Below are 23,269 nucleotides of genomic sequence, written 5' to 3'. Positions count from 1 at the left end.
ATATTAATATATTACCACTTTTATCAATGATAATGATACTACTAGACTACTACTAACATACTGGCATAATAATAATAACAACATTGCTATTATCACAATGGTGATAGTTTATTAGTACAATACTACTAGTAATATTAATAATATTAATAATAATAATATGTCACCACTTACAATAATGATACTACAAGGCTACTACTGATATATTATCTTAATAAAACATAGCAATAATAATATTACAGCTACTATCACAATGGTGATAATAGTAGTTTTGGAGTATAATAAGTATAATAATAAATGAATACTACTATCACAATGATGATAATTATAATAAAACTATAATAGTATAATAATAAATATTATTAGAATAGTAATAATAATAATTAAAAAAAATCACTTGTACAATAACAACAGCAGTAATAATAGTACTGATAACCCCAATAATCTATACTAATAATGTTCAAAGTACTGTGTATTACAGATATCAGTAATACTGCTGCATTAATACTGCATGATTATATTACTCATGCATACATAAGACAAATAACTACTACAAGTAATATAACAAACATGAAAGCTGAATGTAACAGGATACTACTTCTGATGACTTAGCTCTGGTAGCAGTCTTCTTACTGTACCTCTCCTTATGGTTCGTAGTAGTCACATCATCATAAAGTAACAAAACTCATAAACTAGTCCACTTCTAGGATACTTTCTGCTCCCATTACACTTGTTAGCACAAGCTGCCAATTAAACATTTCACACCAGTCCATTTGTCTATTCTTTGCCTGCACCTCAGTAAATGCCTCCCCTATGCGAATACTTTGCATTGCAATACAACCACTGTGAAATCCAATTCCCCTTCCTCCCCCCATCGCCCCCCTTTTCACAGAAAAGGCAGCATTAACTACTGTGAGGCTGTGTGACACAGTCAGCTTAAAATAACACCTCCCCCCATGAAGGCAGCACATAAGATGTATATATAGAGATATGGATCCTGGTACCTGTCTTCATCAGCCTGTTGCACAGAGGTGCCCAAGAGCTGCCAATCAATTCATGGGGTGTCTCTGTTGTGCCCCCTCCCTCCGATTAGTACACAGCTAGGAGGATAGAGAGGGAGAGAGACAGGAACAGATTGCTCTCTGGAAAGCCAGGCATCTGCTTCATAGAGAAGCTTGGTAACTATGGATGGAGAAAAGCAGCATCGTTGACGTCAGGATTAATGATTGGTCTCTCATCTGGGTTCCCTCTCCTTGTGTTATTTGTGTACACAGAGGTTTGCTCTGCTTCTGCTCTTTTGCATATATATTCAGTATATACAATTTTTTGGAGATCGTCCAACTCTAATTCCCATTACACCCCCCCACCTCTGTGACTCTATCTCAGGGAGGGGAGGAGGATCTTCTGTGACATCCAGCAGAATGATTGGGGCTGATGAATATTTCATGTTTGAAGAATGGAGATTGCTTTGGTGAGTTGGGAGAACGGTGGAGCCCCAGCTGTAGCTGGCAGCACAACAGCTGAGGATGGAGCTACAACCACCACCATGCCAGGCAGCACAACAAGCAGGAAGGATCTGCTTCAAATCCCCAGGGCACCATCTTGGCTGAATGATTACAGCCAAGGGAGAGAAGAAGTCGGTGGGGAAAGCTGCCAGCAACCACCACAACATCATCATCATCAGAAGCAGCAACAGCGGCAGCAGCAATATCAGCCACCAGGGACCGGGCAAGCAGGAGGAGGAGGAGGAGGTGGTGGTGGAGGTGGATGTGGAGGAGGAGGTGTGGGCGAACGCTTGCAAAGCAACGACATGATCATGAGCTATCCTGGCAGTAACATCAAGGACTGTAATGTAGACACCGTGATCAGGTTGGAAGAGGAGGAGGAGGAACCCCATGCTCATCATCACCACCACAACCTGCCTGAGGAGGAGGAGGACCACCACTTTGACCTGGGTATCATGGACCACGAAAATAACCAAAGGGTTATCATCAACATCGCTGGTTTGAGGTTTGAGACCCAACTGTCTACACTCAACCAGTTTCCGGACACTTTGCTGGGCGACCCTGAGAAGAGGATGAGGTTCTTTGACCCTCTGAGGAATGAATACTTCTTTGATCGCAACAGACCCAGCTTTGATGGTATCCTCTACTTCTATCAGTCTGGTGGCAAGATCAGGCGGCCAGTCAACGTTTCCATTGATGTTTTTGCAGATGAAATTCGCTTCTATGAGTTGGGTGAGGAAGCCATGGAGAGGTTCAGAGAGGACGAGGGCTTCCTTAAAGACGAGGAGAAGCCCCTTCCAAAGAATGAGTTCCAACGCCAGGTATGGCTTATTTTTGAATATCCGGAGAGTTCTAGTTCTGCTAGAGGTATTGCCATAGTCAGTGTGCTTGTCATCCTCATCTCTATCATCACCTTCTGCCTGGAGACTCTACCAGAGTTCAGGGATGAAAATGAGCTGCCCCCGACGCTGTCCAAGGTGCTGAACGACACCCAACAGCCTACTCCCCCCAGTGGCCTGACAGATCCCTTCTTCATCATAGAGACTACCTGTGTCATATGGTTCACATTTGAATTACTTGTCAGGTTCTTCGCTTGCCCTAGCAAATCTCACTTCTCCAAGAACATCATGAACATCATTGATATTGTAGCCATCATCCCTTACTTTATAACGCTTGGGACAGAGTTGGCTGAGCAACAGACTAACAATGGACAGCAGGCCATGTCCTTAGCTATCTTGAGGGTCATCCGTTTGGTAAGGGTCTTCAGAATATTTAAGTTATCCAGGCACTCAAAAGGACTGCAGATCTTGGGACAGACTTTGAAAGCCAGTATGAGAGAGTTGGGTTTGCTAATATTCTTCCTTTTCATTGGAGTTATACTATTTTCCAGTGCAGTCTACTTTGCTGAAGCTGATGACCCAGAGTCTCATTTCTCTAGTATCCCTGATGCTTTTTGGTGGGCAGTAGTTACTATGACCACAGTGGGCTATGGAGACATGAGGCCAGTCACTGTTGGGGGCAAAATTGTGGGTTCCTTGTGTGCCATTGCTGGTGTACTCACTATTGCTTTACCTGTCCCTGTCATTGTTTCAAACTTCAATTACTTCTACCACAGAGAGACTGACCATGATGAGCAGGTGATTTTAAAAGAGGAACCTAGTAGTGCTCAGGGTAGTTGTGCTGGAGATCTAAAGAGGAGTCCCAGTAAATCTTCACTCAACAAGTCTATAGTACACTTGGAAAATGTTGAGGGCATCAACAATGGAACTGGTACCATAGAAAAGACTAAATTAAAAGCCAAGAGTAATGTGGACCTTAGGAAGTCTTTGTATGCCCTGTGTCTGGATACAAACAGGGAAACAGACCTGTGAGGTCCTCCTGCTCATCAAAATCAACACATACAGAGCCTAAATGAACCTATTAAAACCCCATTGGAACAAGGGATTTTTTTTTCTATGGATACATTTCACAATAGAGATTTTTTTTGTCTCTAGGTAGCACCTGGACAGTATTTGTTGTTGGAGATACATTTTGTTACAAATTTTTGCAGTATTTAAAGTCATTGATCTATTTTATAACTGATTTCATTGTTAATTGTTGAAGTGACCCCCCTCCCTTCTTGAAATCTAAAATATATCAAAATATTGTTTATTTTTTAAAATCATATGAGAATTTGCAACATAGGGAACAAGAAACCTTAAAGACATTACAAAGACTCTTTGGATAGGTAAAAATGTTAAAAAAAAGGTCCTGAAAAATGTATACATATATAATATAATTTATATTTTGTGAAATTTTTATCAGCGAGGAAAGAAACTAACACTAAAATTACCTACACCTTTTGTGAAAAAGTCATGGTCGATTTAGTATGTGCAGTGCATTTGGTGCTCTTATATAGCAGGAAATATATTTTTTTTTTAATATTGTATGGATATATATCTATATATATATAAAAAATAATATCTATATATATATATATATATATAACATTTGTGAGCCTTAATTTATTAATTCATGTAGATTTATTTATTTACAAAAATACTTTATGAAAAATGTAAAATTACGTAATCTCAGTTTAATATTCCTTTTTAAAAAAAATTGAGGGAATTTTTTCCCGAGAAAAATCTGAGGGAATTTTCTTTTCAAAAATAAATGCACCTACAGTGTATGTAAAAAAAAAGCATCAAAATATTTGTAATGATAATTTTTTAAACTCTTCTGACACAAAGATAAGAAAGAAAATCCAAATCTATAGCCTACAACCAAATACAGTAGCAATGGTCTGCATCAACTTTCTTCCTATAGTCTCGGCTGGGTAATTTATGTTAAACAAATGCTCAGCTCAGTCCATGTATCAAATCCCTTCTGTTATTTTTGAGTCATACACATAAGGTAAAGAGAACAGCATTTTGCACTTGACATCCTGCTCAATTCCATTACCTTCAATGTGAAGAAGCATGGAAGAGATCATAAGGAGTGGGTTGGGAATTTTGAATATTTCAAAAACTCATCTCAAAGTAACTCTTCTAGAACCAAGGCACAAGATCTCCTCTCTCTGTGATTACAAGGCTTCTTCTTGGATGACAATAAAGCTAGGTATCTTCTAGACCAATGGAATGAATTATCCACAATAATCCAAGATAGCTGGTTTATCCTTCTGACCTGCAAAGATTTATGGGAAAATCCATGTTGGGATGCTATGTGCCCTTCAAACAACTTGAAGAAAGACTGATTGAGTAGAGCAACCTGCACAGAAGACTTTAATGTGAGACAACAGGTTGGTGGATTTATCCTTATAATCTTTATGCCATTTTTGCTATTTATTGGATATTGTATAAATGATATTGTGACATTGTTATATGTAGGAGCTATGGCTCATGCTTTGGTCTGGTACATGGGTGGTAAAACAGGGGCCCCGAGTTGTATTTAGTGAAACTGCACTTAAATTTACTGCTAGGCCGCATACATTAAAAAAAGCTCTAATTTTGTTTTTGTTTGTTCCATTGGAGCTTCATAGCTGCTTATTGCCATTAGGGAATAGTGAAGGAGGGGAAATTATGTAGAAAAGCATGAAGCATGTTGTATGTGCAGTTTCTAGGGCATATCTATTCTGATTGCCTAAGGCTGCATCATCTCGAAATCTGACCGTGTGCTAATCATTATGCTCCTAGAAATCTGTTTTCTAAAGTATCTATTTATTTATCTATCTATCTATCTATCTATCTATCTATCTAATATCTATCTATCTATCTATCTATCTATCTATCTCTTTATCTAACTATCATCTCATATCTATCTATCTATCTATCTATCTATCTATCTATCATCTATCTCATATCTATCTATCTATCTATCTATCTATCTATCTATCTATCTATCTATCTATCAATCATCATTTTTTATTACCTATCTATCATATCTATCTATCTATCTCCTATCTATCTATCTATCTATCTATTTATCTATCTATCTATCTATCTATCTATCTATCTATCTATCTATCTATCTATCATCCATCATTTTTTATTACCTATCTATCTATCTATCTATCTATCTATCTATCTATCTATCTATCTATCTATCTCCTATCTATCTATCTATCTATCTATCTATCTATTTATCTATCTATCTATCTATCTCCTATCTATCTATCTCATATCTATCTATCTATCTATCTATCTATCCTCTCATATCTATCTATCTATCTATCTATCTATCTATCTATCTCATATCTATCTATCTATCTATCTATCTATCTATCTATCTATCTATCTATCATCTCATATCTATCTATCTATCTATCTATCTATCTATCTATCTATCTATCTATCATCTCATATCTCTCTATCTATCCTCTCATATCTATCTATCTATCTATCTATCTATCTATCTATCTATCTATCTATCTATCTATCTATCTATCTATCTATCTATCTATCATCTCATATCTCTCTATCTATCCTCTCATATCTATCTATCTATCCATCTATCTATCTATCTATCTCATATCTATCTATCTATCTATCTATCTATCTATCTATCTATCTATCTATCTATCATCATTTTTGATTACCTATCTATCATCTCATATCTATCTCCTATCTATCTCTCTATCTAACTATCATATCTATCTATCTATCTATCTATCTATCTATCTATCTATCTATCTATCTATCTATCGCTCTCTCTCTCTCTCTCTCTCTCTCTCTCTCTCTATCTAACCAGTGACTACTGTACAGTCATCTATATAAACTGAAAACGGCAGAAACAAATCATTGTGACATCGCTCTGCAGTGGTCTAATCTGCTCCTAGGATGTAATCCAGCACCATATGCGATGTGTGCAATGTATTTATCAATCCATCTCTATTAGTAACATGGGACTATAGCCATAATGTATGTCAAGCGCTATAATAGGGTTTCCAATGTAATGTGATAAATGGTCCTTTAATTGTCCATCTGTTGGTAGGCCTGAGAATGGAGGCTCCAGTATCCATACTAATGGTGCAGAGATGACATTGCTCTGTTGTCTAACTGTGGAGGTCTAAGGAAATGTTCAAATACTAAAGACCATAGACTTAAAGATGTTTTCAAGATTATGGTCCTACTTAACTAGGTTTCAAATGAAAATAAATCATATTTACCTGCTCCCTGACACTCGAGCTCTGACTGGTGATATTCTGGTACCTGGCCAGTGAATGGATAGGCTCACACGCGCTGCTGCAGCCAGTGACTGGCCTCAGCTATTATGTGTCCCCAATTGTCATGTGACCCAGCAGTGATGCAGTATGTCACCACTGAGGTTAGGAAACAGGTCCTGGTGGGGACTGGACGATTGGTGAATGGAGCCAGGTTGCCAGTGTGGTGGGAAGCAGGTGAGTATGATTTTTTTTCATTCGGTAGCACACACTCTGGAATCTAGTTATAAAGAGCCATAATCTGGGAAAACTCCTTTAAGAATTATGACTCAACATTTTTGCAGTCAATAAAGAGGATGTCTGTGTGATCAGCTCATCATTGACACCCTTTATTTTTTCCTATTGTTAGTGAAAATTGTAGTATAGTGTTGCTTGTAGGGAAGAGCCACAGCATCTGATTATGCAACAATCTTTCTCTGTACAGTAGGGCATCATAGATGGGGTCAGACTGATCCTCTGGTGGGCCCAGGCACTAATACTATACCTGTCCCCAAAGGTCCTGGAGAAAAGAGCCCATTTGGCTGCCTTTGGAACCGATCACTTACCACTAGGTCTATTTATTTGTTTCAAAACTATTAGACATTATTGATGCTATAGGGGTCGAGCCCCCAAAATAATTTCATTTTGTGGACCCAAGGAACCCCAACACGACACTAACCATAGACTTGTATTGGTGCTTTTTTATGGATCCTTACAAATATACAGAATATTAATACATCATGTGCATAAACCCTTGTACTATACAGAAACATATAGAAGAACTATGGTGCCAAGTTCTAGTTTAGTGGTACAATTTGGGGATCCATACAGAGGGCTCATGTACACTACTGTCCTAAAGGGGTTTCTGTGACTTTACTACTGATGAACTATCCTTAGGATAGGTCATCAATATCAGATTGATTTGCCTCATCCCTGCCAATCAGTTTTCAGGAGCTGCTGCACTAGAACCAGACACCGGAACTACACCGCTCTGTCCACTGTGTCTAGCCAATGCAGAGCTGCTCCCAATCACTTGAAGGCTCAGGACAAATTCTGAGATACTGCATAGATACTCAAGAAAAGGTTCAGTGCACACACAGAACATACGTTTTTTCAGGTTTATTACGTTGTCCAGTATTTACACATAATTCTCCATTACCCCAGCAGTGTGAAATTATACGTTATTTCCCAGATGAATAATGTGACGACGTTTCGGTCGAGATGACGTTTGTCAAGTCTCATCTGTATTGGTATGTGGAGAGAATTTTTTTTGAGAATTGATTGGGTTGAAGAACCCTTCTAGTCACACCGTAGACAGGGGTGCACCACCAAATGAGGCCAGGTGAGGCGATTGCCTCAGGCAGCACCAGGTAGGGGCAAAGAGGGGGGCAGCCCGAAGAGCCATGGGCTGAAGAGAAGGGGTTAGGTATAGAAATTGGCATTGGGGATGGAGGGGCACCATTTAGTTTTCGCCTCAGTAGCAGAAAGGCTAGGTGCACCCCTGACGTAGCCTCAAATTGGTGCTAATCCAATGTACATATACTGTACATGGCACTCATAGAAGTCTGTGGGTACAGTCTATACCTCTGTTGTTCCTCAATTCATATGGAGAAAGGTTTTTTGTGTTCCATACGAATCTGACCAAAAAAATGGTGGCATGTTCACTGGATGCCATATTTCTGAGCTATTCTCATGGATGTTACAGAGCCACAGGGACTCAGTACATTCTAAGTGCACACAGCTCTGCTATGTGCATAAGGCCTTTCACTGTAGCAATCCTGTCCATGGGTTGTCTGGCATAGTAACTCAGCTCCATTGAAGTGAATGCTGCAATACCAAACAAATCCTGTGGACAACTGGAAGAAAGCAGCCACTTTTTTCCTATTCCTCTACATGCGTTTTAACAAACATACTGTAGCAATATTGATACTCAGTAAAAATTATTTCTAGTGACATGTCCCTTTAAATATTCAATACACTTTGTTACCATGTATCACACTGAGAGCACCGCTAGAGATCATCCTGTTTGGGACCTTAGTGACCAAACAATTTTCTTTCCCCTTTTTTTCATCGTCGCCTTCCAAGAGCTATAACTTTTCAAATTTCCTTCCATGTAGACGTATGAGGGTTTGTTTATTTGCAGGACTGGTTGTAAATGGCACCATTTTTGGGTACACATTACTTAGGGTACTTTCACACTTGCGGCAGAGGATTCCAGCAGGCAGTTCCGTCACTAAAACTGCCTGCCAGATCTGGCAATCCAGACGCAAACAGATGCATTTGTGAGACGGATCCGGATGCGAATCCGTCTCACAAATGCATTGCAATACCAGATCCGTCTTTCCGGTTGTCATACGGAAAAAACAAATCCGGTATTTATTTTTTCCTCATTTTAAAGGTCTGCGCATGCGCAGACCGCAAAACCGGATCCATTTTGCCGGAACACTTGGGGCCGGATCCAGCATTAATGCATTTCAATGGAAAATAGTTCCGGCAAGTGTTCAGAATTTTTGGCCGGAGAGAAAACTGCATAATGCTGGGGTATTTTTTCCGGCCAAAAAACATAAGAGGAACTGAACTGATGTATCCTGATGCTGATGTATCCACTATCACAGTGGTCTCGGCCTATCACAGTGGTCTCGGCCTATCACAGTGGTCTTCAGCTCCCACCCACAGAGATGGTCACACTCTGGATCTGATCTTTACCCGCCTCTGCTCCCTATCTAACCTTTCTAATTCGCCTCTCCCCCTATCTGACCACAACCTACTCACCTTCTCTTCACTGGTCTGTTCTGCAGCTCCCCCGGTCCACACACTAGCACACCCCCGCAGGAACCTCAAACATCTCGACTTTCGCTTGCTTTCTGACTCTCTTCTTCCACTCTCTACCATCTGTTGCCTCCAAGTCCCAGATGCTGCTACCACCCTATATAACACCACAATAAGTACAGCTCTCAACACTGTTGCCCCCCCACACACAAACAAAATCCGGAAAATCAATAGACAACCCTGGCACACCAACCTGACCAAAAAACTGAAGAAAAGCTTCCAGGGCTGCTGAGCGGCGATGGAAGAAATCCCATTCTAAAGATCATTTCACCACATACAAGCAATCCCTTCTCATATTCAAATCTTCACTTGCTGATGCAAAACAGGCCTACTTCTCATCTCTCATATCTTCCCTGTCACACAGCCCTAAACAACTTTTTAGCACTTTTAACTCCCTTCTCCGTCCCCCAGCGCCCCCACCCTCTCCACTCTTCTCAGCTGAGGACTTTGCCAAATATTTCAAACAAAAGATAGTCCACATCAGAGAAAGCTTCACTGCACAGTCCCCACAGACCCTCTACACAACTGCTCAGTCCTCTTCTCCCAAAACCCGCTTCTCCACCATTACAGAAAAAAAACTCTCCACTCTACTCTCCAAATCTCATCTGACCACCTGTGCACTTGACCCAATCCCATCCCACCTCATCCCTAACCTCACCACAGTGTTTATCCCAGCCCTAACTCATCTCTTCAACCTATCACTAAACTCTGGTGTCTTCCCCTCTGCTTTTAAACATGCTACCATTACACCCATCCTCAAAAAGCCTTCACTTGACCCATCTTCCTTGTCCAGTTATCGCCCCATATCACTTCTTCCGTATGCCTCAAAGCTACCTGAACAACATGTCCATTCAGAACTGTCCTCCCACCTCTCCTCCTGCTCCCTCTTTGACCGCCTACAATCTGGCTCCGACCCCACCACTCGACTGAGACTGCCCTTTCCAAAGTCACCGATGACCTACTGACAGCCAAAACCAAGAAACAATACTCTGTCCTCCTTCTCCTTGACCTGTCCTCTGCCTTCGACACTGTTGACCACTCCCTTCTGTTGCAAACTCTCTCATCTCTTGGCATCACTGACCTGGCCCTCTCCTGGATCACATCATACCTCACAGACCGGATGTTTAGCGTCTCCCACTCCCGCACCACCTCCTCGTCTCATTCCCTCTCTGTTGGTGTCCCGCAAGGCTCTCTCCTAGGACCCCTGCTCTTCTCTATCTACCCTTTTGGCCTGGGACAGCGCATAGAGTCCCATGGCTTTCAGTATCACTCCTACGCTGACGACACACAAATCTACCTCTCTGGTCCAGACATCACCACCTTACTATCAAGAATCCCACAATATCTATCTTCTATATCATACTTCTTCGCCTCTCGCTTTCTTAAACTTAACATGGATAATACAGAATTCATAATCTTTCCCCCATCTTGTTCAACCCCCCCAACAGACCTATCTATCATGATCAATGGCTGCACACTCTCCCCAGTCAACAAAGTCCGCTGCCTTGGAGTGACCTTGGATCCTGCCCTTTCCTTCCGACCGCACATCCAAGCCCTTTCCACCACCTGCCGCCTCCAACTCAAAAACATCTCCCGCATCCGTGCTTTCCTTAACTTTGAATCTGCGAAAATGCTTGTACATGCCCTCATTATCTCCCGCCTAGACTACTGCAACATTCTCCTCTGTGGCCTTCCATCTAGCACTCTCACACCCCTCCAATCTATCCTCAACTCTGCTGCCCGACTAATCCACCTCTCACCCTATTACTCCTCTGCCTCTCCCCTCTGCCAATCCCTTCACTGGCTCCCCATTGCCCAACGAATTCACTTCAAAGTACTAACAAATACATACAAGGCCGTCCATAACCTGTCCCCTCCCTACATCTCTGAGCTACTTTCCCGATACATCCCCACACGCACTCTCCGATCCTCACAAGACCTCCTTCTCTCCTCTCCTCTTATTGCCTCTTCCCACAATCGACTCCAAGATTTCTCCCGTGCATCCCCCATACTCTGGAACTCGCTACCCCAACATATCAGACTCTCACCTACAGTGGAATCCTTCAAAAGAAACCTGAAAATCCACCTCTTCAGACAAGCCTACAACCCGTGACCCTGCTGCCTCTATACCGCCATGACCAACTTCACCCGCACCTACTGTGTCCTTCTCCTATACCATGTAGATTGTGGGCCCTCTCTCCTTCTGTACCAGTCTGTAACTCGTCTTGTTCCTGCTTAGTGCACTTGTCTGTATTATGTATGTGCACCCCTTATCATATGTACAGTGCTATGGAATGAATGGCGCTTTAATAATAAATAATAATAATAATACTAAACGGAATGCTCTCCATTCAGAATGCATTAGGATAAAACTGATCAGTTTTTTTCCGCTATTGAGCCCCTATAGCGTAAATTTTGTGGCGTTCATTTTTTGGCATAAATAAAATGATAACTTTATTCTCTGGGTCAGTACGATTACAGTGATACCAAAAATATATATTTTTGGGGTTTTAGTACTTTTGCACAGTAAAAACACTTTTATTATAAAAAAAAAGAAAATGTTTCTGCATTGTTGCATCCCAAGACCCAAAACTTTTTTATTTTTCTTTCCATAGAGCTGTGTGAGTGTATGTGTTTATTTTTGCAGGATAACTTTTCATTGGTATCATCTTGGGGTACATAACACTTTTTGATTGCTTTTTGTTTTATTTTTTGGCGGCAATTCTGGCATTTTTTTTCATGATATTCACCATACAGAATAAATTACATGATAAATGTATAGTGTGGGTCATTACGGACGTGGCAAAACCAAATACTGTATGTGCAACAAATTTTATTTTTGCATCTTCTCCATTGAAAAGCTTCATTTAAATGGAAAATATATATATTTTTTTTAACATGGATTCTTTTTTATTTACCGTAATAAAACTTTTTTGTAACTTTTTTATTTATTTACTAGTCCCACAAATGGACTTTAACAGACAATCTTTTGATTGCTTCTATAATACATTGTTCTGCTTATGCAGTACAGTATATTATGCTGTCAGTGCTACTCTATACTGTGTAAGGGATTACTCTCTCTCAGGGGGTCGCAATCACAGACTTCTTTGCAGACAATAGGATTTAATGTCCAAACTGGTGCTTTAGTTTGGCACTTCAGCACCCGCACAAATATAAGCAATCAAAATAAACACCTGCTCGTCTGGGCTCTACCTAATACACGTGTTGTCTCTACCTCACCTATAGAGCACCGTTCACACACGGTATTAGATCTGGCTTCCTCAGCCATATACGGTCCAGCAGCCTCCAGGCTGTGACTACACCAGCACCCTTGAGGGGGAGATGGTCCAGAAGTCCTCCCCACTTTGACCGTGCGAACCTCCTTCCGTAGGCGTCGCTGGGTCCCCCAAACATCTGGCTTTACAAAGCCTTGTGGCCCCTCAGCCCTCCTGGCTGAGACCACACAGAGCCTCTCAGGCTCCCCTCTCTCTCAGGCTTCCTCAGCCTTTCTCCCTCTAAGTCATACACAGAGGGTTGGTATTTCCTCCTTAATTACAGCAGCAGGCCTCACCTGCGATCACCTCCGGCAAAAGACAATACATGTAGTGGAAGGGTGTGGACTGGCAGATCCCACTACCAAACCTATCCCACAGTCCACATGAAATCTAGCCCAGAACAACATATAGACAAAACTGTCTCAGCAAACTACACTTTGCTGAAACCACTGCAGCTTTCTGGATTTCAGTTATCTCACCCAGCTGAGGTATCTGGGTGGGATATACATGCCTCCCAGCACTTATACTGTACACATCACCACAACTGACACGAGTAGGCTGTGCTAGAGAGGTGCTGCCTGCTAGACATACACTGGAGTCAAGCCTGAGGCCTTCATTAGGGGTTAAATGGCCCAGATCAGCTCTTCTACTGGTCCAAGGCGTTAGGGCAGGAGCCCAGTTGTCATGTGAGGCCATAGCCCCGCTGTCCACTGCATGGGAGACAAGTGCAGTGCTTAGACTAGGTCGCCATAAAAAGGTGACAAAATGGCATATGAGTGGTCACTAAAGGGTTAATATCTTGCGTAGAAAACAGAAATCTTATTTTCATTATACAATCATGAAGGCAGGTGCGTAATTACCAAGTCATCCTGTGCACAGTATGGCAAAACAGGTGCATTGGGCACAACACCACAGTGTGACATCTCATCAGGGCATCAAAACAGTGGAAGTGGATACATTTAGTGTATTGTGACAATGGCACCTGTCGAGGGGGTGGGATATTTTAGGAAGCAAGTGATCAGTCATCACTTAATGTTGTTGTGTTAGATGAAGGAAAAAAGGGGAAGGGGAAGGATCTGAGTGTCTTTCACAAGGGTCAAACTGTAATGGTTAGTGGCTGGGTCTCCAAAATCTCCAGAACAGAAGGTCTAGTAGGGTGTTCTCTGTGTGCAGTGGTTAGTACTTAGCAAATGTGGTCCAAGGAAGGACAACCTCTGAACTAGCAAAATGGTCAAGGGACTTATCTTATGGGGTCACATAGCAAAACCTAGTATGGGCTCCCCTCATACAGTATTATAAATGTTTCTGCCTGATGCCACCACTAGGGGGAGGGGGCTCGGTACATAGGAATTTATACAGTTACCATTGACTGCAATGGAAGCTGTAAAAATGTATTTGCAATTAGCTCCTCTAGTGGTGGCTGCATGAAAATGCAGTGCTTTCATGTTAGTAGCAGTAGAAAGGAGTTCAGCACCAGATCCCTCCTCCCCCCAGTCCCAAAGCTCATTGATTTTTTTGGGGTAGTCTAGGCTAGCATATCTGATCTGATGTCACAGAAGAGCTGTTGTGGCACAATCTCAAATTGACAACAAAGTTACTGCTGGCTAAGATAGAAAGGTGTCAAAACACATTGGGAATCGCAGCTTGCTGAGTATAAGACTGCGCAGCAGACTGGTAAGAGTGCCCATGGTGGCCAATGTCCATCACCAGTAGCGCCTACAGTGAGCATGTTCATATGAGAACTGGACCATAGAGCAATGGAAGAAGTGGCCTGGTCTGATGAGTCATGTCTTTTCATGTATGCAAATGTGCATATGAGGATTGCTTATTTGGGGAAAAGATAGCACCAGCATGGGAAGGAGGCAACCAAACAGGCAGTATGATGCTTTTAATAATGTTCTACTGGTAAAGCACACATTCCTACCTAAAGATTCTTGTAAGGTATTTATGTAGACTACTTCATGGATGAAAGGGATACAAATGAGCTATTAACAAGCTCTGCCTATGATGCCACCAGATGTAAAGCAGCCAGCTATTCTATAAGTCAATGTTTGACCCTTTAAATGGGTTCTGAGACATGACTCAGATATTAAATAAGCCAGCACCTCATCTGCAGACAGCTGTTTCGCGGTGATTGACCCTCATCAGTGCAGAGCAGAGAGTACTGGCTTAACTGGGTGAAAGGCCTAAGTCAGGATTTGGAGGGTACTATCTCGCCTTGGGGAGAGAGCACCTTTACACCAAATCCTGAGCATCCCGTTGTCTTTTTAAGCCGCAAGCTCACCCCGGCCGAAACCAGGTATAGTATAGTGGAAAGAGAGTGACTGGCTATCAAGTGGGCTCTTGAGTCTCTCCGCTACTATTTTTTGGTGGAGAAAGTTCCGCCTGGTGTCTGACCACTCCCCTCTCAAGTTGATGAGCCAGGCCAAAGAGAGAAATGCCTGAGTCACCAGGTGGTTCCTGTCCTTACAAAACTTTAGGTCCCAGGTAGACTGTATTACAGGTGATCACCCCCTTAGGGTTGAACAAAAGGGGGGGGGGGTATGTAAGAAGGTACTTGGAATCATCGTGGATGGAAGGTATGTGTCACCGAGGTTCCTGGCCTCAGTGAAGTAAGAGCCGGTATTTTATGTGTCAGCAGCTATTGATAATTGACACCTTGATATTTAGCATGGCTGTCATAGCTGATCTGGGATGGCTCTTGCTGGGAGTAGTCAAAGTGCTGGGTGGGTGACTACTGCCCATGTTCCAGGCCAGGTTTTGCCAAGCATAAAAAACAGCTAGCACTGCCAGGTGTGGTGGATTTACCTCCCTCTGACAGTGGAGCTCAGGAGTCTGTGAACTGAGAGCTGTGCTGGGATTTGAGGTTTGAGCCGAGCTGGAGGACTCAGGCCCCTCTAAAGGCGAACAGGCTGCCTATGGACTTGATGAGGCTGAACTGCTAACAGGGTGTGAATTAACACCCAGAAGAAAAGGTGACTTTAATTGTTTATGAACTTTCCTTGTATGTGAACAAACACCAAACCACCTGCGTTTTGTGATACACCTTATCTGCATTTTGTTATACACCAATGTGTGAATAAACACCGCTGTTTGATTCAAGAACTGTGTACTTTGCCTCTATACTGCATCCGCTAGTCCTAACTTCCAGAGCGAATCCCCACACCTGGTATGTTTTATGCTTCCGACCCTCCACCATTTTTGCATCCGTTCCATTTGATCTGTATCTTCTTGTAGGTGAGGTCTCCAGAACTGGACTCAGTAATCCAGATGTGGTCTCACTAGCGTTCTATATAGCAGATCTCTCTCTTCCAACTAGTTATATCCCTAGCTATACAGCCAAGTATCCTATTTTCTTTCCCAGCTGCCTGTCCACACTGTGCACTCATTTTGAAGCTGTCTGATATCCGGACGCCTAGATCTTTCTTTTCTGAAGTCCTCACTAACACAGAACTGCTGAAATAATACCGAGGCTGACGGCTTCTTCTCCCCAAGAGCATTATTTTACATTTGGACACATTGAACTGCAGTTTCCATTGTTTGTTTGTTCCATTTATTAAAAAGAATAGAACATAGAACAGACCCTTGAGGGACACCATTGGTAACCTGTCTCTCTTCAGAATGCACATCATTAAGAACAACACTCTGGTGTCTACTCAGCTATATAAAGTGTTCGTATATACACTCACCTAAAGAATTATTAGGAACACCATACTAATACGGTGTTGGACCCCCTTTTGCCTTCAGAACTGCCTTAATTCTACGTGGCATTGATTCAACAAGGTGCTGATAGCATTCTTTAAAAAAGTGGGCCCATATTGATAGGATAGCATCTTGCAGTTGATGGAGATTTGAGGGATGCACATCCAGGGCACGAAGCTCCCGTTCCACCACATCCCAAAGATGCTCTATTGGGTTGAGATCTGGTGACTGTGGGGGCCATTTTAGTACAGTGAACTCATTGTCATGTTCAAGAAACCAATTTGAAATGATTCGAGCTTTGTGACATGGTGCATTATCCTGCTGGAAGTAGCCATCAGAGGATGGGTACATGGTGGTCATGAAGGCATGGACATGGTCAGAAACAATGCTCAGGTAGCCCGTGGCATTTAAACGATGCCCAATTGGCACTAAGGGGCCTAAAGTGTGCCCAGAAAACATCCCCCACACCATTACACCACCACCACCAGCCTGCACAGTGGTAACAAGGCATGATGGATACATGCTCTCATTCTGTTTATGCCAAATTCGGACTCTACCATTTGAATGTCTCAACAGAAATCGAGACTCATCAGACCAGGCAACATTTTTCAAGTCTTCAACAGTCCAATTTTGGTGAGCTTGTGCAAATTGTAGCCTCTTTTTCCTATTTGTAGTAGAGATGAGTGGTACCCGGTGGGGTCTTCTGCTGTTGTAGCCCATCCGCCTCAAGGTTGTGCATGTTGTGGCTTCACAAATGCTTTGCTGCATACCTCGGTTGTAACGAGTGGTTATTTCAGTCAACCGTTGCTCTTCTATCAGCTTGAATCAGTCGGCCCATTCTCCTCTAACCTCTAGCATCAACAAGGCATTTTTGCCCACAGGACTGCCGCATACTGGATGTTTTTCCCTTTTCACACTATTCTTTGTAAACCCTAGAAATGGTTGTACTTGAAAATCCCAGTAACTGAGCAGATTGTGAAATACTCAGACCGGCCCGTCTGGCACCAACAACCATGCCACGCTCAAAATTGCTTAAATCACCTTTCTTTCCCATTCTGACATTCAGTTTGGAGTTCAGGAGATTGTCTTGACCAGGACCACAACCCTACATGCAATGAAGCAACTGCCATGTGATTGGTTGACTAGATAGTCGCATTAATGAGAAATAGAACAGGTGTTCCTAATAATTCTTTAGGTGAGTGTATATATATATATATATATATATATATATATATATATATATACCAGACTATGAGATGTATCGCACCATAAGACGCACCCATAATAGAATCATGAAAATAAAAAATAGAGTATGTACTATATATTTACTGTGGGTGATATACATTTGATATGGTACAGATACAGCACAAAAGCTAATGCCTCATAATATTGCCTCCTGACTATACCAGCCACAGTGCCTCATCACATTAGAGACATAATGCCCCCTGATTATGCCAGTCTCAGTGCCCCCTTGTTTTGCCAGCCACAGTTCCTCAATATATGGCAGGCCACAGTGATCACAGTGCTCCCTGGCTATGCCAGCCACAGATCCCCCTGACTATGCTAGCCACAGAGCACTGACATTATTAGGAACAGCCTTGCTGTCAGAAGTAGTAGTAGGAGTCTAGAGTTAAGGCATGTTTAGACACTGTGATCTAGCATTATTCTGATCCCTCATCCCCATACAGCTGCATTGTTTCTGGGCAGCCGATCGCTGCTTAAACTGCACGATCTGCTGCCCAGGAATGATGATTGATGTGCCTGCACGAACGACAGGATCACCCAATGAACAAGCATTTTGCTTGTTCATCAGGTGACCGGCATCACCTTTACACGGGCAGATTGTCAGTTCCCAATAATCTGCCCAAATATCAGGCTGTGTAAATCCACCTTTATTGGGATGGATAAGTCCTGGGCACAGCATGAAGGGGGGCGTGGATACACAGGTCCTGGTAGGGTCGACACTGCACACATTTATGCTGCTGCTGTCTATACCGGTGTGTGTTATTTGCGCACTGAACAGTCACACTTTATAGAAGTATGTGTAAAATGCGACAGCTAAGCGAGCGGATAACACTAGTTATGTACACAGAGCACAGTACATGCTGTGTCCTCACAACTGCTCTGCCAGGACTAGGATTTGGCACGATGCCAAAAATTTTATTTGATTTCGATACCATAAAAATGTATTGCGATATAAACAGACGGAGCGCTGTTCGCATCTTTCGCAGTCCCATTGAAGTGAATGGGTCCACATCCGATCTGCAAAAAAAATGCAAATCGGGTGCGCAAACAAAATACAGCCATGTGCATGAGCCCTAAGTGTTGTGGTACTAAACTGGTGTACATAAGGTGGTACATGATGGGGTCAACGTAAGGCACAAGTCAAACTGTTCCAAATGATAAAACTCCCATGTGCCTCATAATAACCTTATCAAGTATACATCTCCTTACATAATGGGCAACATGGGGTAAATGCATGAGGTAAATGAACAGTTACTTGCTATTATTTTTATCGGCACATAGTTTTATGAATTTGTACCTGCTCCATGTGCCTCGCATTAATAGTAAGTGACCCCCATCTGTATTCTATAACTCGGATTAACCCCATTTTGCCCATTATTTGTGGAGGTACTTGGGGGTCACTTACTATTAATTGAGAAGAGCATGGGCCCAGCCTGTGCCCAGCATTAATTGAGAAGAGCATGTGCCCAGCATGTGCCCTATCTTGCTGGCTGCCTGGTACATATTGTTTTGCCGGGCTTTATTTCAGGCAGGCTAATCATTAGTGTACTGACTGTGATACCTGCTATGGTGCTGCACACTGTGGGGTATGGCCTGAAATTGGGACTGAGGACTTGTGGCGAGAGGGAATAACCCTGTCGCTGTTCATCACGCGCACTCGCTTGTGATGAAGCCGCAACGGTAGCGGATCCTCCCTATAAGTTTATCCCCTCCCTCCTCTGACACTGCAATTACCAGCATTTTCATTGGTGGCACAGTCTCCCCTCCCTTAGTGTTTTCATTGGTGGCAGTGGTGGCACAGTGGGGAGGGACTCCCTCCCTCCTTCTCCACTGTGAGACTGATGAGAACATGGCGTGCAGTAGCGAAAAAAAAAGGAAATCCCGGTATTGTTTTTGACCTTGGCGAAAAAGTATAAGTTGGGTATTGAAAGTTCGATAACTGGTGCAACCTTAGCCAGGACCTGTCAGCTAGTAATGGAGCTCAGAGTCTCCTGCTTGTAAAGCCGACATTTGGACGATTAGACACAGTAAAAGATTGAGGAGAAAAAGTGCATCTAATAGTCTGAAAAATACAGTATATAGTTTTTTGTAGAACAGTTAAGGAAATGAAGTGTGACAAAATATTAGCTTGCTGTCTTCTAGGACACTATTGATAAATTTAGGTTCATGAAGTTTTGTAAGGTTCCAGTCAGGGTTGCAATAGGATGTCTCATTTTGCTCTGTAATGTTTCACAGGGCTTGTTTCACCGAACTAACATGAAGAAGGGAGGTGTAAGGGAAGAGGCTACTGCAGAGAGAACAGTGTGAGCAAGAGCAAGTTCTGTGAAACATTATAGAGCAAAGCATGCTGGGACTGGTTAGAGGAAGCTGATGAAAACAGGAAGTTCTGAATGTAGATATCCTGCCTAGATGAAGGGATGCAGAAAACAGGGGAAGGAAAGTGATGCCATGAAAAGGAGGTATATCAGGCATCAATATGCAGTGTCGGACTGGGGTACCTAGGGCCCACCAGTAAAATTTATTTTGAGGGCCCACCGTACAGATACATTCAAATATAATAAATAATCTAACAAGTTTTTTTTATAAGAACATAGGCTGGTTGAGGTGCTGTACATTGAATATATGTATGTAGCGCAGTAAATCTAATGTGTTATGTGCCACTTGTGCAGGGGGTGGGAGAATAGGGGCCCACATTGCTCAGGGGCCCACCGGGGGATTCCCCTGTACCCCTGTGGGCGAGTCCGAGCCTGGCAATATGCAGTGTTTGCAGTATTCTGTTATGAAACTGTGTCTGGAATTACAAATCAACTCCATTGAATTGAATGGGTCAGAGCTACAATACTAGCCACAAACTGTGGATATGTGTGTGCTGTTTTTTGAAGAAAGCAGCCATGACTTTCCTAATCCTTTCCAAACCCTTTTACAATTCCTTAAGCACCCTATGCTTGCAGTGTCCTAGGTTAGGGCGGGTTCACACTTGCATTAGGGAATTCCGTTATAGGTTCCATTATTACAGAGTTATTAAAGAATATACCGGAATTCGTAAGATGGAAATCAAAACGGAAACCTTTAGAGGCGTTCTGTTTTAATCCGTCATATTAGAAGTCTAATGCAAGAATAACGCATCTGTCTGGTTTCCGTTATGCAGGATGGAAAACAGTCAACAGCATTCTTTTTCATCCTGGATAATGGAAACCAGACGGATCCCTTATGCTTGGCCATATACTTCTATTATGACAGATCAAAACGGAATGCCTCTTAAAGGCGTTTTGCATTGAGCCTCTAGGAGCAACGGGGGCGTTGTCATTACACCAAGAGGCTCATCAGTCTCTGCAGCTGCCGCGCCATCTCCACTTTGATTGACAGGGCCAGTCAGGTGTGATTACATTTACACTGCTGGCCCTGTCAATCAAAATGCAGAGGACGCAGCAATTGCAGCGAGAGCAGAGCCTCTAGGTGTAACGGCAACGCCCCCATTGCACCTAAAGGCTCATTTGCATATACGAAAACGTCATTTTTCTCAGCAATGCGGGCGCATATGAACATGGGACCAACACAGATGTCTTCTAGCTGCCAAGTGCACATGTAACACGTCAGCCAATTTCATAGGTACAAATCTGCTGACAGATGCCCTTTAAGCTCTGCTTTCTCTGAATCGCCGCAACTTTTCAAAGTAAATCAGATTGATTTGTAACAAGAAAACCTGTCAGCATTTAATTCTGCACAACCACAGGCAGCACAAATCTCCTGACAGGTTTCCTTTAAATAAACCACGGCTATTTTTACAGCTGGCATGTTAACCGGTTCTGTTTTTCAAGTACTCTATCAGGAAAGGGCAGCTTTTCCCTTATGTGCACATGTTAATTTGTGCAATTAATTCAGACAGTAATTAACCCACTTGTGCTTAGAAGGAGAAGTCCTTAAGGCCGTGTGCACTTTTTGACTTTCAATCAACTTTGGTTTGCACAGTGCACATCTGTCCGTATGGGGTATGCAGCACCCGTGCTAGTTATATGAAAATCAACAGTTATGACAGATTCAAAAACAAAAAAACAGGGTTGTGCTGACTGAATCCCCCACATTTTTTCTTTGTAGTTATGACAGATTGTTTATGGAGGCGGATGCATCTCGTAATATCGGATCTGTGTTTTCTTGCACATAGTTACCAACTGTCCGAAATTTGCAGGGACTGTCCCTGATTTTAGAGACAGTTCCAGCAAGTTCGGACTGTCTCAGGCCCAAAATGTGTAAGGATAACGAGAGCCCATAAGTGGGCATTTCCAGGTGGAGTTGGGGTGTTCGCAGGGTGGGGTTTTGGATGCCCTGATTTTACCAACCTAAACATTGGTAAGTATGCTTGCATTGATTATTACATTTTATCCCTAGGTTTCCACTATCTATTTTGGGCATGGGTAGACTGGCTATAGACCCTACAGGGATATTTTCCGGTGGGCAGATGCTCAGAGGGCCACGCAAGCCCTCCTCTTGGCTGCCAGGCAGACACATAATAATCTTACTTACGCACCTGGCCAGTGACCATAGGTGCCCTCCTGAATTCAACTGTATTGCCGTGCTCAGGACGATGATAGTTTCATACTGTGGCATTTATGCTGTACTGTGGTATTTGGTTCTGCAGAGGCAGTATTTTGAGTTGTACTGTGGTATTTGGTTCTGCTGGGGAGGTATTTTGTTCTGCACTTCGGTATTGTTTGCCCTGCCCACTTATGTTGTCCTTTTTTCTCTCAATTTGGACCCGTCTACAACATGGGGACACATTTAGTTTTTTTCCAGGGCCACTTGAAGTCTGTCCCAGATTATGGGACTGGTAGCTGTTGGGAGGATTGTACCTTCATTTGAAAAGATAGCTGATCCAAGGTCTACCTAGAAAAATTGATCTATTAGATAGGCTCAAAAGGCCTTGTTCACTGCTGTATAACTTGCCATAAGTCCATACAGTGGTCTACTCCTCATCATAGTGATGAGCTACAGGGGTCATATTCGAATTCGCGATATTTCTCGAATATTTCGTAGAATATTCATCAAATATTAGTGAATTCGAATATTCCTTATATTAAACTAAAGCCAGGTCCTCCCCAGCAGCAGATAAAAGTGCCTGGGCTGTGTGCACTTCTCCCTGTCCCTGCGCTTGGCAGACGCTCCCTCACTCAGCAGAGCTGGAGAATGCAGAGTTGGAGCAGCGCACAACAGGGAAGGGAGATCTGCCATCTGCTCAGTGTATAAATGAAAGCAACATGTGGTAAGAGGACCCCTCTGTGCTGCAGGAGATTAACCCTTTAGGGGGAGGGCTCTGGTTACTGACACTTTTGGGGGGCTATTGTTACTGACTAGTGAGGGCAGGCGGGATTAGCCTCAGGGTGAGGGCAGTGGCGGCCATCTTAACTGAATAGTGAAATTGCAGTTTTATGCAGACTGGTTGCTAAGGGCTGAATCTTATTAAATATGGGGTAAGTCAGTCTAATAGTAACTGATTCTGGAATATCATGTTATTAGTAACTACATATATGAAATTTGAAATTAGG

General features: G+C 42.6%; 1 protein-coding gene across 1 annotated transcript; it reads left to right on the top strand.

The window, feature by feature from the left end:
- The first annotated feature begins 1,453 nt into the window (after positions 1–1,453).
- Positions 1,454–3,416, top strand: LOC120986959 (potassium voltage-gated channel subfamily A member 2-like). The gene has a single exon (XM_040415640.1). The coding sequence runs from the start codon at positions 1,454–1,456 to the stop codon at positions 3,371–3,373; it is 1,920 nt and encodes a 639-aa protein (XP_040271574.1). The 3' UTR covers positions 3,374–3,416.
- Positions 3,417–23,269: the final 19,853 nt, after the last annotated feature.

Source organism: Bufo bufo, chromosome 1 (genome assembly GCF_905171765.1).
Source record: "Bufo bufo chromosome 1, aBufBuf1.1, whole genome shotgun sequence".
Lineage (NCBI taxonomy): Eukaryota > Metazoa > Chordata > Amphibia > Anura > Bufonidae > Bufo > Bufo bufo.
This window is presented reverse-complemented; position numbering and strand designations above follow the sequence as displayed.